General features: G+C 40.9%; 1 protein-coding gene across 1 annotated transcript; it reads right to left on the bottom strand.

Annotated features, from left to right (window-relative positions):
• Positions 1–45: 45 nt before the first annotated feature.
• On the bottom strand, positions 46–18,793 carry LOC118669862 (cytochrome P450 2C44-like). The gene is made up of 11 exons (XM_036336354.1): positions 18,691–18,793; positions 17,130–17,190; positions 16,061–16,325; positions 13,893–14,055; positions 11,224–11,373; positions 10,009–10,169; positions 9,334–9,510; positions 7,242–7,383; positions 6,098–6,285; positions 1,959–2,100; positions 46–685 (listed from the first exon to the last, which is right to left on the bottom strand). Exons 3-11 carry the CDS (start codon positions 16,238–16,240, stop codon positions 504–506), a joined length of 1,485 nt encoding a protein of 494 aa, XP_036192247.1. The 5' UTR covers positions 16,241–16,325; positions 17,130–17,190; positions 18,691–18,793; the 3' UTR covers positions 46–503.
• Positions 18,794–19,561: the final 768 nt, after the last annotated feature.

The following is a 19,561-nucleotide window of genomic DNA, read 5'->3' as shown; positions in this document are numbered from 1 at the left end:
AAGAAATGCTTGAGACTTGAAATAAAGTCAAACATACAAAGGAAATCTATTGTGGAAGTAAGGATTTATTTTGTGAATGTGGTACAAATACTACAATGCTTTCAATTGGAAATAGAAGTCACACACATAGGCTATTAGAGTAACGTCCCTGTTGTGAAAAACAGCAGAAAATCGGCATATGTGCAAAGCCGCAGAAAGAGCGAAGCCTCTACTAAATTGCTAATTATCCCCGACAAAAGCCTTGTGTGGGCCTGGTCTTGGTTCTGCTGACGCGTGGTTTATAAAGAACTGTACAGGGTATGAATACAGTGTTTGTGCCCTTGGCGTTTCCAGGACCCAGCTCCTTTTTGTCAAGGGATTGGCAGATTTAAACAAATGTCCATCAAGTTTTTAGTGAGTGGTGTTTCTGTCCTACACAGTATTTAAAATGAAGAGAAAGACTATTGGGGAGTAAGAGGAAAAGCAATTACTTTGAACCAAATTGTTAAAAGAGGAAAGTTCTTTCATCTAGGAAGAAGGCGCAGCTTGAAAGGCGGGGGAACGTTGAGAAGCCCAGTAACAAGGGGCTTGATCTCTAGTTCCCTGGGCTCCACCAGGGGCTCCAGGGAGAAGTTTTGCAGGATGGTGGTGAGGAAGAGGAACAGCTCCACGCGGGCCAGGCCCTCGCCAACACAGGCCCGCTTCCCTGGAATGAGGAGACATCCCCATTAGTTTGCTCCAAAGGCAAATACAATAAACAGCTCATATTCAGATGCAATGTGCCAACCAAGACAACCAATACAATATGCCCCTAAGAGCCATGGAAAACACTGATCAGAAAAGGGGATTTTATCAGCTGCCAGAAGCCAATTATTTGTCAGTATATATCAAAACTCTCTCAAGAAATGTTCGCTCTTTAATTGGGTTGTTCTCCTTCTGGGTATTTAGCCATAGGAAAGAGAGATGCATCTATTAGGATGTCACTGGCATTGTTATTTATGATATTGATGAGTCAGATGAAAACTGTATATCCATCTATAACGAACTAATGGAATAAATTCTTCTGCATTTCACACAATGAAACCTAAATATGTTAATGTGGAAGATTATTTAACACCACAGTCTGTCTTTTATCACAACAAACTAACTGAAAATAAATGATCAAAGATTGTACAGAATGAATCAAATTTTATTTTTAAATATACATCTATTATGTATACTTAGACAACAGTGGTTATCTCTGTAGAGTAAAATGGCAAATAATTTTTATTTTTCTCTTTTTTTTGCTTTTCTGCATTTTCCATCTTTTACGTTGAACACGTATTATCACTGTAATTAGAAACAAAACATCTTAACTGTTATTTGTTAAATACTTAGCAAATGATTGAATAAGATAAGGAAAAAGAATGTGTGCTGACCAATCCTAAGTTGTCTTTATAACCTTATGGGAAATAGTAACTGGGAGCCAACCAGCTCTTGAAAAGAGGCAAGGGTATGTGGGGCTCAGGTTTCAGAGGGGAAGGAAAAATACGAAGTCGGCAAGTCTCTTTGATGGCCTCCGGCTCTAAGAATCAGAAAGTTAATAATCATTAGTAATTTTAAAAGAAGAAAAAAACGTGTACATTTGTTTTGGAAAAGTCAATATTACAAAGGGGAAAGCAACAGAAAAGAGTCTGCAAAAGCAAGTCCCTTTGTCATCTGGTAACATGTGGCATTTGAATTGGCTTGACTTTGGTTTCTTTAAAAACTGGCATTATACTCAGTTACCCAACAACAAAACAGTCCCTGGGTGACTTCCCTAATCCTACTGGTGCACAGACTGAAGTGGCTCCAGACAGTTACACAGAAACTGTAACAGTTTCACATGATCAACTTCGCTATCATCCAGGGATTACTTAGTTATGCCAAAATCTCAGCGAAGCTAAAAAGCTGTCCGAAATGTGCAGGTGTATGGTGTGGATGGATTTACTTATATTTACCAAGGGAAAAGGGTATGAAGTAATCTGTTTTCCTGAGGCTGCCATTTTTATCCAAAAAGTGGCCTGGGTCAAACGTCTCTGGATTGGGGAACTCCTTGCAGTCCAGCAAGACTGAAGACAATAGTGGAAATACTGTGGTGCCCTGGAACCAGAAAAGAGAGAGGGATTGTACTTGATCGTGCCTATCCTTGATCCATTAACAAGGCTGACACTCCTAATTAGTGGATGGAATAGGACTGAGCACTCTTAAGCTTGCCTGGGGAGTGACTGTCTTGAGTTATGGCTATTTTATACATGCGATTATCATACAATACTTATTGAGTAATGAGATAATTCTCTTTGGGAAGAGTGGTGTCATGATCAATGTGAGGTAACCAGTTATTGCTGATAAGCGGGGGTTTGCCACCCACATTGTCTAGACATGACCTTCACTGGAATTGCTGCCTCAAATCGGAAGAGTCTACTTTTCTACAATTTGTTCCTTCCTGAATTCAGGTGTGAATGGAAGAAAGTGAGATACGCAAACTTGAACCTACTGAATCAGACTCCACTTCCCTCATTTGAAAATTGGGGTGAGGTAACAAAAACACAGGCTTTCCTCCTAATTTACAGATTTCTGTGAGGCTTAAGTGACAAAACAATATTAAAAGCTACCACTGTGCTTAGCTGTTTATAAAGTGTATTTAATTCTCGCTGCAACTGTATCCAGCAGGCTCTCTTCTTGTTCTAATTTATAAGTGAGGACATTGAGATTCAGAGAGGAAAACAGCTTACTTAAGGTTACACTGTTAGCAAGTGGCATACTTAGAATTTGCCCAAGTTCTACCTGATCATAAAGCACCTAGTAAGTGAAAGCTGCCTTTTTTCCATTTTCACTTTATTTTCTATGTCCTTAAATGTGATTTTAGAATTATTGGAGGGGCAATACATGCACATGGAATAAAATACCCCAAAATACTTACAAAAGGGTATAAAGTAAAAATAAGTCTCTCTTCTTATACTCAAGTCCCCTGGTTTTCTTCTTGGTGTAATTACTATTAGCATTTTATGATCCATCCTTTGGGAGATATCTTACGGATTTAAAGAAAGGACACTTATATACATATATCCTCCACTATTTTCACACAAAAGTAGTATCCAATAGTGTGCTGCAGCTTGCTTACTATTCCACTTTATAGAAATAAAGAAAGTGTTAAAGTCCTTTGTAAATGAACATTTGGGGGTTTCCAAATCTTCAAGTATCACAAATATTGCTGCAATAAATATTCTTATTTTATAGAAAGTACCAAAGGATAAATTCCTAGTAGTGGAACTACTCTTCAAGTTGTATGTGTGTTTTGAATTTTAATAGATATTACCACATTGTCTTCCATAGAGGTTACACCAATTTATACCACTAGCAAAACTATATGCTTTTTTACACCCTGCCAACATATTATGATAAGTAAAAAAACTTTTCTTTAGAATTATTATTTTCATTATATTTCATTGTGTGAGTATATTTTTACACATTAAAAAACCATTTGTAATTATTTTTACTCAAACTTTAATTTTGTTTTTCTTGTTCTGCATCTGTTGGTTTTGGGTTTGTTCAAACTGACTGTAGGAGTTCATTTTATTTTTCAGTAATTAGTTCTTTCCTCTTATGAACCATGCAAAACTTCCTCTCAGTTTGTCATTTAGCTTTTGACTTAATTTTTCCAGGCAGATTTTTCTTATTTGCATATAGCCAAATTTATCGATTTTTAAATACAGGGCCCTCTTATTCCCCTCTTTTTTGGTGTTGGGAGTCAATGTTAGAAGTCTTTAAGAACTCTGAAATTCTAGAAGGAAAAAAAAAAGTCATCGCTTTTATTCCTAGTCCTTCTACAGTTTAATATTCTATGTGTGTATATTTTACAAGAATAAAGTTTCATGTAAGATATGAGGCAGGGATCTGTTATTATTATTTTCCAACTCCCCCAAGAGTTTTCTAACCTCTGTTGAATATTCCATATTGTCCATCTAAGGCAGTGGTTCCCAACCTTCCTAATGCCGCGACCCTTTCATACAGTTCCTCATGTTGTGGTGACCCCCAATTTCATTGTTACAAATTGAACATAATGAAAGCATAGTGATTAATCACAAAAACAATATGTAATTATATATGTGTTTTCCAAGGGTCTTAGGCGACCCCTGTGGAAGGGTCATTCGACCCCAAAGGGGTCGCGACCCACAGGTTGAGAACCGCTGCTCTAAGGGGAAGACACCTTCATCAAGTATGAAGTTTTCATGTATAATTAAGTGTATTTCTAGACTTTATTCCTTGACCTGTCTTTTCAGGGAGGTATATTACACTGCTTTAATAACTGTGACTTTCTATTACATTCTAACATTTGGTAAGACCTACCCCTGATTATGTATTTTTTTTTCCCATATCAAATTGAGGATCTGCTAGCTTAGTTCCAAGAAAATCTGGTTGATATTTTCATTGAGATCTCATAAATGTATACATTTTTTGATTTGGGGATAACTGCTACTTTTCTACCCAAATGCAGAATAAATCCTGTAATTTATTCAATTTATAGCTCTCATTAACATTTCAGTTTTCTTTTTATAGATCTTGAATTTTTTTGTTCAGTTCATTCCTAAATATTTTATCCTTGTTTTTATTAATGAAAACGTATCTTCATTATATTTTTAAAATCATTTTTATTTTATATAGGTGGCAATCGATTTTTTTAAATAATAAATTTGTACCTAACCACTGAATAATTGTTTTTGCAATTGTGCTTTGGCTAATTTTCTTTTATTTCCAGGTATAATTATATCGTTTACAAAGTTACTTCTTTGGAATGTTTTATCTCACTATTTTTTTCTAATTTTACTTGCATAATATTAGTACTGGTAGATAGCCTTGTTTTATTCCTACTTAGGAATGCTTTTAATCTTTCATCAATAAGCATGATTGGGAAATTCGTTGTTTTTTTTCTGGCTAAAGAGATGTTGGTCTATTCCTGCTTGATTAAGGGTTAAAAAATAAAAATGAAGTACAAATAGGCAGTTATAAATAGTCACAGGGATGTAAGGTACAGCATATGGAATATAGTCAATAAAATTGTAATAATATGTATGGTGCCAGGTGGGTCCTAGACTTATCAGAGGGACCACTCTGTAAGGTATATAAATGTCTAACCACTATACTAATGACTAAAACTAATATAATATTAAATGTCAATTATAATTTGAAAATAATTTTTTAATTAAAATGGCCATTGAATATTATCAAAAGTATTTTCTGTACAAATGAGATTATCATATGATTTTTCTCCTAAATTTTATTTATTTAAATGGCGAATTTTATTAAACTAGATTTCCTGGTGTTAGACCATTCCTGTGTTCTTAAGGATCTCAATTTCTTGGTAATGTGAGGTTTGTAATGTGATGCTAGACTTAATGTACTAATACACGTTTGCATTGATAGTTTTAAGTAAGATCGGTGGCTGTTTTGTAGTATTTTTTTCTGTTTTGCAATATTTTGATCAGGTTGGCACTTTTTCTTCCTCTTCTATGCTCTGGAACTATTTAAATGTAAAACCTAAGCCCCTAATCACTACAGGAGACTGACTATATCCCTAGTGAGCATGTAAGTTTTGGTAAATGCTAAGTGCCCTACAAATGTTAACTGTCAGGAGCGGCAACATCTCAAATGGCCTATACATAAAGTTCTGGGAGGAGAACATTTGGGTTAAAGAAGATCGACACTGGCTTAATTACCTTAGAGCAGTGGTTCTCAACCGTCTGGCCCTTTAAATACAGTTCCTCATGTTGTGACCCAACCATAAAATTATTTTCGTTGCTACTTCATAGCTGTAATGTTGCTACTGTTATGAATCGTAATGTAAATATCTGATATGCAGGATGGTCTTGGGTGACCCCTGTGAAAGGGTCGTTCGACCGCCAAAGGGGTCACGACCCACAGGTTGAGAACCGCTGCCAGAGTGACCTGAGGGTGCACTGCGTGCAGTGACAGATTTCCAACCACGGCCATCTGACTCTGACTGCTCTCGTCCTGCAATAGAACGGAGAGCCTCTCACGGGCCCACTGAGGGACCGCACCACCCCTCCTGTCCCAGTCCGTTTTCCCAGACACATCTAACCTTGGGGATGACATATTGTCTGAATTTCGTGTCCTTGGTCACGGCATGTGGTAAATTAGACGGAAGGAGGGTGATGTATCTTTGTATCTCATTCAGCACAGCCTCTGTGTAAGGCATCTTCATCTTGTCCTTCAAGGAGGGCCTCTGGTTGTGTCCAATCACACTGTCAATTTCTTCATGAACTTTGGCTGCAGAGACAGGAATCATGAATGCCAGTCACGAGATGTGTTCCTTGGGTACCTGGGAATTACCTGAAATGCTTGCCATGTGCAGCAGAACATGGCCTAGAAAAGGTTCCCAATGTCAAAGACCTGTTGCTTAACAGCCCATTGCTTTGGTCCTGATGGAATTTCTCTTTTCTATTTTGCTGTAAATGCCAGAGACTTGCTGAAGGAAACATAAAGGCTGGATTAACTATGTTCTCAACCTCCTGCCTTCATTGGTTTGTTCTCATGTACGGGTGAGGCAAGGACCTTTGCAGCAGGGATTATGGCTGAGCCCATGGTTCCTGGCAAAGCAGCTGTAGGGGCACATGTTTGATCCTCATTCTAGCGGGAGCTGCTTCTTTGTCACCTTCATCCAGTCTCCTTCTAGTTTTGTGGGGATGGTAAATGCCATTTTGTTGAGCAGCATAAATACTGGCTTTATAAGGCCTGTGCTCTGAGAATGCGCTTGAGAAAATCAACCTACCAACATTTCATCTTTGACTGTTGTTATATCACAGCTAAAAATCCCCCTTGGGAAATCTGGTCCATTTTCAAGTTGGGAAAACAGAGGCCTGAAAGATTAAATGACTTGTCTGAGGCCACACAGCCAGGCAGTGACAGGCCTAGGATGAGCACCCAGCATCGTGACTCACGGGGCCCTCATCTGACAGGGCTTACTCTGTGGCACTGAACCTCATACATAAGATTCAGGATTCAGAAGTTCCTCTGCTTCCAGTTTAAACAACAGCCTTTCAGTTCTCAAAGGTGCTTCCTCCTTATCAGCATTATTAGACAGAGTTCTAATATACAAACGCAAACCACATACATGGCCATTTGCATGGTGCTCTGAAAGGGGCCCAGAGAAAGCGAAGAAGTCACGGTCAGCCGTGTCTTCCCACCCTCGCCTCGTGCCCTGATCACTGAAATGCTTGCTGTACCTTGCACCTCTGGATGTTTCATGAGGAGCAGGAGCCCGTATCTCAGGGTGGAACTGGTGGTCTCTGTTCCTGCCACAAACAAGTTGGATCCACAGACTGCCAAGTTCTCCAAGTCAAATTCAGACATGGGGTTGTGTTTCTCCTGTAGGTGGGAGAGTTAATGGCTATAGGCGTTAAAAAGAAGGCAATGGCTTATCAGAGCTCCATAATCACACACCTTTACTAGTAATTGGCTTCATTTTGTGCACTGTTGTGTAGTGGATAGAAAAAAAAAAGTCAGTTGTGGATCAAAACTCCAAGGTTCAATCCGAGGTTAATCAATGAACAGATGTGAGCCTTTGGCAAGTTACTTTAATCTCTACTCAGTTTCATAATCTGTGAAATGGACATAAAAAAAAATAGAACATGCTCCATAGGCTTATTATAAAGATGAAAAGAGTTAGTGAATGGGTGGAAGCTCTTAGAACTATGCCTCAAATATACAAATACTCAGTGAATGGTATCTGCTTTTATTATATTTAATGAAAAAGACCAGATGATAAACTCTATGCAAACACAATGTAGAGAAAGCACTGGTTTATAACTGGTCTGTTTCCTTCACTTACACTAACTTAGATGCTCTCGGCCCCACCTTCTCCCACATGACATTCATCATTATAATGGCATTTCTAATATGAAGACTGTACTTGTAGGACATTTTCACTCATAATTTTTAAATATATATTTTATTGATTTTTTACAGAGAGGAAGGGAGAGGGAGAGGGATAGAAAGTTAGAAACATCAATGAGAGAGAAACATCAATTCAGCTGCCTCTTGCACACTCCCTACTGGGGATGTGCCCGCAACCAAGGTGCATGCCCTTGACCAGAATCGAACCTGGAACCTTTCAGTCCGCAGGCTGATGCTTTATCCACTGAGCCAAACCGGTTAGGGCACTCATAATTTTTTACATGGGGTCTACAAAGTCTTTAGACAATAAATTGATCCAGGACTTAAAAATAGTGAGTGAGTTTCCTATTTTAAAATGATTCTAGTAAAAATAATAGGGATTAAGTCTTTGTGGATGTATCCCGCACACCTGGCATAAAAACGGGCACTAAACATCTGAATGTTTAATGCTATTACACTAGTTAATAAAATTTCTATATTCCTATATATTTAGATTATTTTCATTGCTGATTATTTTTGGTGGGCTTTTAATACCATTGGTTTTTAAATTTGAGGAAAGTACTAGAGTACTTGTTTTTAAGTTTGCTTTATTTTTAAAACTCTGAATCAAGTTTTTCTTCACACAGTTTCTTTATACTATGTCCCTTCTATTCATTTCAGAATGCAATTATTTCTGCATGTGGAAATTCAAATTTTTAGGCACATTGTCATTTCCTACCTATAGTCCTTGCTGTCTTTATCTGTAATCAAGAATACTGAGTATTTAAAACTCCCTCACAAGAGAAAGTTCAGTTCATTTTCGTTGTTATTGTTGTTTTAAACATTTTTAATGATTTTTAAAGAGAGAGGAAGGGGGAAAGAGAGGGAAACATCAACGTGAGAGCAAAACATTGAGCCTGACCAGGGATCCAGCCTGAAACCTGGAATCCAACCAGGAATCCAACCAGCAGCCCTTCAGTGCATGGGACAATGCTCAACCAACTGAGCAATACCAGCCAGGACAGTTCAGTTAGTTTTTAAAAGTCTTTGCTGATGAAGAGCGTCAGGGAGAAAACGGAAATGTTAACATATATTTTATTTATGTTCTACTTATTATTTCAGTAACTAGGATGAATTTCACTGTTTTATTTAATTCTTAGCATAAGCCAAATCTATTATGCAATAAGATTATAGAGATTTAATATTAACTTAATTTAAAACAGAGTGAAACAAACCTTATAGGAAAGCAGAAACACTTCAAAAACACTTCTATTGATAGTTATCTTACAGGAAAATAGACGTGGAGAGGAAGTTCTATAATTACTGATAATAGTGTGCCCCATTGCCATAACAATCAAGAATTCCCTCCATGGTGTGACTGTGCTCTCATGCACTCGTATGGGAGGGTAAGATGCGGTGCTGGGGAGACGGTGCACACAGTACCTGCTCCATCTTGCTGAGGAAACAATCGATGTAGTCTCGAGGGCTATTCTGATCCAGGGACTCCTGATGCTCCTTCACTTTTTCCAGAATGAAATTTTTAACATTTGTGAGCCTTTTGGAAAATGCTCTGTGCTCTCCAGGGAGATGCTTTATGAGTTTTGGCCACAGATTGTACATCTGAAAGTCAGGGGGGAGGGGAGAGACACTGGAAATTCAGTTTGTGAAGAGGGACCAGAGCTCCTGAATGGGCTGCCTAACCCCCTCTGTGGTCTGGCCAGACACAATCCCTTCCTCCAACTTCCAAGCAGAAGAGAAGGGAGGACAATCACGACATATAGGAGAGCGGCCCTGCCCGTCTCCTTGCTCGTCCCAGCTTTGGCCAACCGCCGAGTCATACAGGAGAGAGTGGCACAAGGCCCTGAAAAGAAACCCAGGCAACTGAGAATGTTTTATCTGTCCTCTTTTGTGTGAGTAAAGCCATAGAGGCAAGCAGAGGGCAACCCTCCAATGGTGCTGGGATAACTGCCATTGCACTCATTCACTTGACATACATGGAGGGAAGGTGACAGTGAATGCTGACATCAACCCTTGTTCCTGGAATAGGTGAGCTCATAGCCCTTTACTCAGCCTGGACCAATGAGATCAACCACCGTACAGATGCAGCCTCAGCCTTACCTGGTTCCATGGAGAGCTTATTTTCTTAGAATTTTCATTTAACAAACTCATCAGGTAAAGTAACTTCTCATCGTCGTACTGGAAACGCTCGTTGAAGAGGGTGGAGCAGATCACATTGCAGGGAGCAAGTGAAAGGATCAAAGTAGGGTCAAAGGGCTGAGCTGACATGAGAAACGAACAACTCTTAACATTTAGGATTTTCATCAAGAACAGCACCTTCTTCCTGCTCAGACTTATACGTAGGATGGATTTCCTCTAAACGTCCCCAGATTAGGATGTAAACACCTTCTAATAATGCTGACACTAGATAGTATTACACTATGCTACTAATAATATCGATTATGTTATTACTAGAGGCCCAGTGCACAAAAATTTGTGCACTTGGGGAGGTCCCTCAGCCCGGCCTGTGCCTTCTTGCAGTCTGGGACCCCTCGGGCGATGTCCACCTACTGGCTTAGGCCCGCTCCTCAGGCGATCAGGCCTAAACTGGCAGTCTGACATCCCTCTGGCAGCCTGTGAGCCTTCGGGGGATGTCCACTTGCAGTGGGGAGCAGGCCTAAGCTACAGTTAGACATCCTTAGCGCTGCTGAGGAGGCAGGAGAGGCTCCCACCACCACCATTGTGCTGGCAGTCATCAGCCTGGCTTGTGCTCAGCAGAGCTCCCCGATGTGGGAGCGCACTGACCACCAGAGGGCAGCTCCTGCATTGAGCGTCTGCCCCCTGGTGGTCAGTGTGTGTCATAGTGAGCAGTCATTCTGCTGTTAGGGTCGATTTGCATATTACCCTTTTATTATATAGGATAGGAATACAGTACTTTCATAGTCATAAGAGCAACAAATGATATTATAGAGCATGTACACGCTGGATACTGTGTAATTGTCTTGCAAACTACATTATTGAACTCTCATTTGGAGGTTTGACTTTTTTAGCTCCGTTTTTCAGATGTGGAAAGTGCATCTTAGAAAAGTTAAGAAACTTGTCCAAATTTCCATGTCCAGTAAGTGCTGAGGTTGGGAAATGAGTCCAGACTAAAGGGTGTGAGAGTCCTACCTGAAAGCTCTGTATCACTTTCTCCCACCCCTTTTCCCAGCCAGCTCCCTGTTAATAGAGCAGGTTGTGGGCCACGGAGTGATTCCGAAAGGAGGAGCTTTGTGGGGGGGGGGGGGGGGTGCAGGAAGCCCCCTTGCCCCCAAAGGGCTGATCAGTGGGATTCACCCTCTGTCTTTCTGAGCTCCTCCACCAGGAACTGGGCTTCCTCCTGGACCCTCTCCTCGATGCTCCTCTTCCCCATCCCGAAGTTCCTCAGGGTCATGAGGGAGAAGCGTCGCATCTGCTTCCACGTCTCTCCATTGCTGAAAAGGATTCCTAGGGAAAGCAAGGAGCGGGATTTTCCTCAAAGCTGATCTCTTCCCAGGGCCCCTTGGCAGGGATTCAGCAAATGGCAATTGAAAAGCACAACCTATTCGGGGTTTGGGTGAAATATTTGTCACAAAGAAAAGAAAACCCATGCTCTGGCCAACAGGGGGCAGAGACGATGGGACGGGGCAGGGGAATCCTTGGCCAGGGGAAAACATTCCCAAACGTGGGAAGAGCCCTCTGTCTGGTTTTCTTAAAAATGGTCAAAAGTGGCGCATGTTCTCACAGACTCCTTTCCTGGGTGTCTATTTTTATACTTCATACGCCTCCAACGTGTGGTGTCGCTCTCGCTGTGATTTTCTCTGAGAGGATAAGCAAAGCAAAGCAATATGGGATTTAGGATCTTATTCTTCTGTGAATTTACTACAATGAATGTTAGCCTCATCCGAATAAGACGAAGAAAGGAGCAAAGGAACCCCGTATGTTCCATACCGATGCGTTCTAATTTCTTCCTCTGTACAAAACCTGTTACTTAGTCTGAACTTCATATTTCTCCTGATGCACCATCAGTTTCATCAGCATGTTGTATGCTCTCAAAAGTCAATGCCCGTTGTCAGCTGCTAACTGATCTAAGGAAATGATCTAAGACTGGAACATCAAAACACACACCAACTGCCGGAGTCCATTCATTGTCTTCACGAGCTGAGTTTAGACAGAGACCCCCCCCAAAAGCTAGTAGCCCTTGAAAGTCCTGGCAAAAGTCAAGGCTTGAAAGTCCTAGCAAAGGTCAGGGCTGTGCATCACCCAGTTAATTAAGACACCACCCAGTTAATCTAGCTAAAGCATCATCTCCACCTTAGTTCACTGAATTTCTTAAATGCTTGTGTAGATCCTTGTTGATTATTGTTGATCAGATACCCTGCCTATTTCTGGAAATTGTCTACCGATGAGCTAATCCATGTGTCATTGAAATCTCCTTACCTAAGGCTACCCCGACCTCAATAAAAGATCGGAGCGGCCTGAGCTTAGGTGGAAGTCCCTCTCCTTGAGTTGGACTTGCCCGCCTGGTCCTCCAATATTGCAAAATTATCTCGTGTCTTTTTCCTCATTTGTGTGCGGCCCCTCTTTCAGTACTGAACCCTACTCTATGCAGGACGTGGAGGGAGTCCTACGCGACAACCAACACCTACTTAAGGACTACGAATCCGAAGATGTGACCTATGAGTGAGTATCACACGGGTTAAAAAAAACATCGTGACCTGTGCCCATCACACAGAGGATCAATAAAAGCTGCCATAACTACAGAGCAGGCGTGGAGAGTGGCACTAATGACTGGCAATTTGACTGTATCTCTCGGACTGATGTTTGGTCAAAAGGAGGGAATTGTTAATAAAAGAAATACAGGCCGAAATGGAGTCACTTTGCTAAGCCAGTCACCAAACCAAAACTTAATAACCTGATTGCAGTTTCAGCCTCTCCCAGGAGAGGAATGTTTAACCAATCAGCACAGAATTTCCTGATCTATTCCAGCAACGTAATCTGCATGATAAAACTCCTGCCATTCCCTTTCTCCAAAACAGTAGACAACCTGGCCTACAAATAATTATTTCTTTCCTTTTGCTATTAACTCCCCTCCCACACGCATCTATTAAAGCCTTCCATTTTGTACAACCTCTCAGAGGTCCTCCTCATATATATGGGGTGTTGTCCAATACATGAACAGCTTCATAAAACCAATTAGAGCTTCAACTTTCCTCAGTTGAATTTTGCTATTTAATGGAATTAAGTTTACATTTCTCTGGGACTTGCAATTTTATAATTTTAAGTGGTTTTTGAGGTATATAGTACACATATTTCTTTACATATATCAAGTATTACACAATAAAAATAAAAACAAAGATGGAGCTGGCTATGCCAGAAAGACCAACTATGGATTTAGAAGGTTGGGGTTTTGAACCGAAGGATATCAACTGATCCCTCAACTTTCAGGGAGTGGAAGGAACCAGAGATTGTAATCAATGACTCAGTCCATCATGGCTATGGAATAGCTCTGGACACCAAAGCCCACGTGAGCCTCCTGGCTGCTGAACACATCAATGGGTAACATTCTCATTTCCAGGGAGAGGACACAGAAACAGAAGCTCTGCATTTGGGACCCTCTCAAACTGTGCCCGCAGTGTCTCTTCATTTGCATCCTTCATATGATAAAACTGTAATTACAAGTTAGCACCTTCCTGAGTTCTGTGAATTATTTTACCAATTATTAAACCGGAGGAGGTCATGGGAACCCCGGAATTTTTCACCAGTTGGTCAGAAGTATGGGTGACCTGGGAACCCCTGAACTTACGGCTAGCCTCCAAAGTGAGCTCAGTGTTGGGGAAAACGCCCTTAACCTATGGAGTCTGCACTAACTCAAAATTACATTGCAGCATTGTAGCGTCTAATCAGTTGCTTGGTGCAGATCAGACACTTACTGTTAGTCATTTTTTTGCTAAAGAAAATGAACCCACATTTTGATTTATACATACCATGTCCTTTTTGGAAATCTGAAATAATTGGAATAGGTCCTCTGCCCAGGAATTCATCGCCATGATCAATCAGAGCTTCCTTCACCGCCTCATATCCATGCAAGACCACAGTGGGCGTGGATCCAACATACAACGTGTAAACAGGGCCGTACTCTTTGGCTAACTGGAAAAAGATTCAAGCAGGTACATAAACACTATTGCAAAATCTCTCCACTGGAGACTTGGGTAGAAATTAAGTAATAATGTACATATAACTTAGACTTTGCCCCATCCATTTCATTTTAGAAATTGAACCCAGGTTATAGTCATGGGTTCAGCCTTTCCTTCATTTATAATATGCAACCATTAAGCAAATATTTACTAAGCACCTGTACTGTGTCAGACCCTGTGTACAGCCCAGGAGCCCCCACTGAATTTAGAGTCTAGTGAAAATGACAGGCAGCAAATGATATTTGCAATACAAATTGAGCATAATTCTATGAAAGGGATAGAGTGCACTATGTTGGATGATAATGGGAAAACTTAACAAAACAGAGAGGTTAGGAATCTACGAGGAGGTAAGATTTAAGGTTCAACTAAAGATGAGAAGGAAGCAGCCAGGACATGAGATCGCAGGAAGCTCAGAAAGCAGATATGAAAAAGGAAGAAGCCTATACATTTCCGATAGCATTGACCAAGAAGAAAAAGAGAGTATCAAACTTCAGCGGGAAGGCAGGGGAGGTTTGCAGGGGTGGGGTGGGGTGGGGGTGGGGGGGGTAAGAGACCAACCAAAGGACTTGTATGCATGCATATAAGCATAACCAATGGACACAGACACTGGGGGATGGGGCGGGTTAGGGCATATGCCAGGGGTGGGGGAGGCCCGGGGGAGGTCAATGAGGGGGCGGAAGGAGACATATGTACTACTATTTGTAATACTTTAAACAATAAAAAAAATAAAACAGCCAACAATTGTGGTATAGTTTTTAAACACCATTCTGCTCTCTACTTCTATAAGTTTGAGTATTTTGGATCCCACATGTAAGTGAGATCACGCCGTATTTGTCTTTCTGTGTTTGATATATTACTTAGGATCATGTCTTCTAGGTTCATCCATGTTGTAAATAGCAGGATTTCCTTCTTTTAAGGCAGTGGTTCTCAACCTTCTGGCCCTTTAAATACAGTTCCTCATATTGTGACCCAACCATAAAATTATTTTCATTGCTACTTCATAACTGTAATGTTGCTACTGTTATGAATCATAATGTAAATATCTGATATGCAGGATGGTCTTAGGCGACCCCTGTGAAAGGGTCGTTCGACCGCCAAAGGGGTCGCGGCCCAAAGGTTGAGAACCGCTGTTTTAAGGCTAAATAATATTCCATGTGTGTGAGACAGAACAGGTGATAGATGATAGATGACAGATATCCCACATTTCCTTTATTTATCCATTGATAGACATTTAGGCTGTTCTGGAGAATATATTCTTGCACGATGAACTGCTGGTGATAATATCTTTTCTCATATTGGCCAAGGAATGAATGTCAGTCAGGGTAGCAGAGCTGGGCTGTCTCAGAGCGAGATGCTGGGGAGGGGAGTGAGGAACACGACACCTCCTCTAGATCATTTAGTGTAAAACAGACGCAACAACAATAATCACATAGAACACTTGACACATTTTTCCATTTGCTGGGCTTGCCTTTTGGAGTTATATGCTGAAGGGATTGGAAGCCTTTATATTAAAGTAATTTCTGATTGCAGAATGTTCTTATGCACTGAAATCCAACCTATATTTCTGGTCAACATACCTCACTCCCTGCTTGCAAGTGTCCAATCCAGAAAGAAAGAGGATATGTCTTGTAATACGAAGTAGACATTCCAAAGTGCCTCGGTGGTGAGTCAAAGAAAGAAAGACTGAAGCCCTACCCGTTTGGCTCAGTGGACGGAGCGTCGGCCTGCAGACTGATTGCAGGCACACCCCCGGCGGGGTGTGCAGGAGGCAGCTGATTGTTGTTTCTCTCTCATTGATGTCTCTAGCTCTCTATCCCTCTTCCTTCCTCTCTGTATAAAATCAATAAAATATATTTTTTTTAAAAAAGGAAGATAGAGGTTGGAGAGCCAGCCTGCACTGGTCTCAGGTGCAGAGCCGGAAGGTGAAGATGGCCAGCCCCAGAATGAAACCCCCTTACCTTGCTGAGAGATGCAGGGATGTCCTTCAGGTTTAGCTGCATCAGATTCCCAATGATGGGCAGGGGAGTGGGGCCCGGTGGTAGCCGTCCCCATTTGCGACCTTCTTTCCACACCCAAAGGAAAACCAGGCAAATGACAAAAATAATAAAAACAGGAGTCGTGGCTCCCAGCAGCTCCATCTCCGCTACTTGATGTGAGGAACTGCCCGAGTGCTTGTTAGGAGGCAAAGTCTTCTGCAGGGGTGTGACTTGGCAGTTCTTGGATCTGGAGGGAAAAAAACGAAAAACCACGAAACGAATGGACATAACAAACCCCTGGAAATTGACTTTGGCTTTATTTACTCTGCTGAAGCTTGAGCTCAAGACTCATGAGCCCTCCCTCTCGTTAACAAAATCTGCAACTTTGGATTTTCTAAGCATGTCCATGGCATATACTTTTCTTCTTACAGCACTGCTGACTAATTAACTATAAAGTTGCATTTATTTTTTATAACTTTCTGAAACTGTTCAAATAATTGAATTGATAAATTTGAAAAAAAATAGATCATATATCCTGAGGTCTGATTTGGAAAAACAGAACTGTCAGAGTCGTCTTCCTGAAACATGCTTTTTTTTTTTATCATGTTTCTCATCAGTTAAGAGTTTCCTATGTCCATCAGCAGATGATGGATAAAAAGAAGATAGTATATATACATACAATAAAATATTAGTCACTTTTAAAAAGGGATGAAGACCCATAGCCAGTTTGGTTCAGTGGATAGAGCATCGGCCTGTGGACTTGAAGAGTCCCAGGTTCGATTCCAGTCAAGGGCACATGCCTGGGTTGTGGGCTCAATCCCTAGTAGTAGGGGGTGTGCAGGAGACAGCAAAATAATGATTCTCTCTCATCACTGATGTTTCTATCTCTCTCTCCCTCTCCCGTCCTCTCTGAAATCAATAAAATATATTTTTTAAAAACTAAAAAGGGATGAAGTTCTAAAATTTGCTACAGCATGAATGAACCTTGAAGACATGATACTAAGTGAAATAAGCCAGACACAAAGTACAAGTATTGTATGATTGCACTTACATGAGGTACTTAGAGACACTCAATTCATGGACATGGAAAGTGGACTAGAAGTTGCTAGGGCCTAGGGGAGGAAGAAATGGAGTGTCAGTGTTTAATGGGTACAAAGTTTGTTTGGAATGATTAAAAAATTCTGGAGCCCGGCCAGTGTGTCTCAATGGTTGAGCATCGACCTATGAACCAGAGTTTACATACCTGGGTTGTGGGCTCAATCCCCAGGAGGCACGCAGGAGGCAGCTGATCAATGATGCTCTCATAAAAAGTTGTGAATGGCCCTAGCAGGTTTGGCTCAGTGGATAGAGCATCAGCCTGTGGACTGAAGGGTCCCGGGTTTGATTCTGGTCAAGGGCACATGCCTGGGTTTCGGGCTTAATCCCCAGTGTGGCATGCAGGAGGCAGCCAATCAATTATTCTCTCTCATCATTGATGTTTCTCTCTCTCTGTCCTTCTTCCTTCCTCTCTGAAATCAATAAAAATACATTTTAAAAATTGTGAATGCTCTTAATACCACTGAAATGTACATCTTAAAACTGTTAAAATTGTAAATTTTATGTATATTTTACCACAATAAAGAAAAAGAAAACATTCACTAAGGTGATTTTTGAAAAATGTTATCTCATTTGTATTTACATTTAAGATAATTAATCTTCTTCTTTGAAGTAAGTCTTACTATTAACAATAATGTTTATACATTATTTTATGGGGAATTTTTACTGTAATAAATCTCTTCCTAAAATCCAAGAAGTCTACTGTGGTTTTCTATTACTTATCATTACAAACATTAAATATGTATGAAGCACAAAAATTCATTAAATGTTTTTTTTTACTTGTTTTCCACTTATTTCAGGGCCATCTCTCTGTATTTCTCACAACAGACTACAGAATTGCTCATTAGCCTGCATTCGTGGATCCATTAGCTTTGGGGCTTCTGAGCTTTTATGGAGCAGAGTCCCTGATGGGTTTGCACAGGGAGAACTCAGGCAGAGGTCATTAGTTTAAGGGCCTCTGATATGTTTCTGTACTCCTTCCAGCACCTTCTGTGGAACCTGTCCACTGATACTTTTGCTAAGTTGTTTCCAGGTATTCATTTGAAGACATTTCACAGTGAGGTAAATTATTGACCTGGAAATGTTTGGACAGTTAGGACTTTAATGTTGCTTTGGATGTTGAAAGTAGGTGAAGAAATATGGTGAGATGTTGGAAACATGTTGGGAAAGGACAGACTTAAAACAATGTAAGCATATCATTCCCTTGCTTAAACATCTTGAAAGGACTTTTTTAAAAATACTGTTTCTTTTATTATTAACACTTTATGTTTTTAGAATAGTTTTGGATTCACAGCAAAACTGAGTGGAAGATACAGAGTTCCCATATATCCCCACCCACCCCCCCACCATCAAAATCCTGCACCAGAGTGGTTGTTTGTTACAACCCATGAACCAACAGCTAAGTCCATAGCTGGCATTACTGTTCACTCTTGGATCAGAGATGGCATCTGTCTTATTCACTACTTTGTTCACTGTTGGTCCAATACTTTATACGATTTAGGTTTCCTCATACATACCAGGCACTCAAACATGGGTTGAATTATGCTTGATATTCACATTGTTTCTCGTATTGTGTCAGGAGGGTAACTGTTTCCATTGGAAAGGTTTTAAAGGTCACCTCCTCCGTGACCACTTGGGCTCCTGCCTCCCACTGGTTGAGGGTTGTTCCTGGAGACAGTTTTGTGCATATCTGAGTTGAATATATGTGCAGAATGCCTGCAGCTTCCATAGTGCGGGAGGATCCCTGCAGTGAAACACACGTGAAGTGAAGGCATGGCACTGTTGGGGCAAAGGGAGACCGTGAATTGCATTTTAAAATATCATCTGGTGCTCCCACTGCCTGGAACACATTACACCATCACCACCTCTCTAGCTGGCTGGCTACCTCCTGTCCAACCTTAGATTTGGCTAAAATCTGACATTGCCTCTTAGAAACCACGAGGCTGGTCTGACCCTCATTTGTGCCCCTTGCATCCAGTGACCACTCGGCAGTGTTATTTACACTGTAAGTGCCTTTTATTTGCTTGCCAGACCCCGACCCCCACCCACACAAGGGTATAAGCCTCACTGTTACCTCGGCAACTAGCACATTCTAGATGCCCAATAATTACTTATAGGAAGAAAGGAAGGAAAGAAAAAATTGAAGAAAAAAAATAGAAGTAGATGGTGTCTTAGTCTGCTCAGGCTGTTGTAACAAAATGCCATCAACTGGGTGTCCTAAACGACTTATTTCTCTTCGTTCAGGAGGCTGGGAAGCCAAGATCAAGTGCCAGAGACTTGGTGTCTGGCAAGAGCCCTCTTCCTTCTTTGCAAATGGCTGCCTTCCTGCTGTGTCCTCACCTTGCCAAGAGACAGGCATCTCTCTCCTGTCTCTTCTCATAAGGCAAC

This window comes from Myotis myotis, unplaced genomic scaffold (assembly GCF_014108235.1).
Source record: "Myotis myotis isolate mMyoMyo1 unplaced genomic scaffold, mMyoMyo1.p scaffold_m19_p_15, whole genome shotgun sequence".
NCBI classification, from domain to species: Eukaryota; Metazoa; Chordata; class Mammalia; order Chiroptera; family Vespertilionidae; genus Myotis; species Myotis myotis.
The sequence above is the reverse complement of the archived record's forward strand: the minus strand, read 5'-3'. Positions and strand labels throughout refer to the sequence as shown.

Bases quoted from the DNA above. Each gene is read 5' to 3' on its own strand.
- LOC118669862 (XM_036336354.1), bottom strand. From the start codon at position 16,240: ATGGAGCTGCTGGGAGCCACGACTCCTGTTTTTATTATTTTTGTCATT. The intron at 11,374-13,892 runs GTATGTATAAAT...TGCTTTCCCTAG, and splicing joins AGATTTCCAAAAAGGACATG to GAATCCTTTTCAGCAATGGA. The intron at 9,511-10,008 runs GTAAGGCTGAGG...CCTGACTTTCAG, and splicing joins TAAGCTCTCCATGGAACCAG to ATGTACAATCTGTGGCCAAA.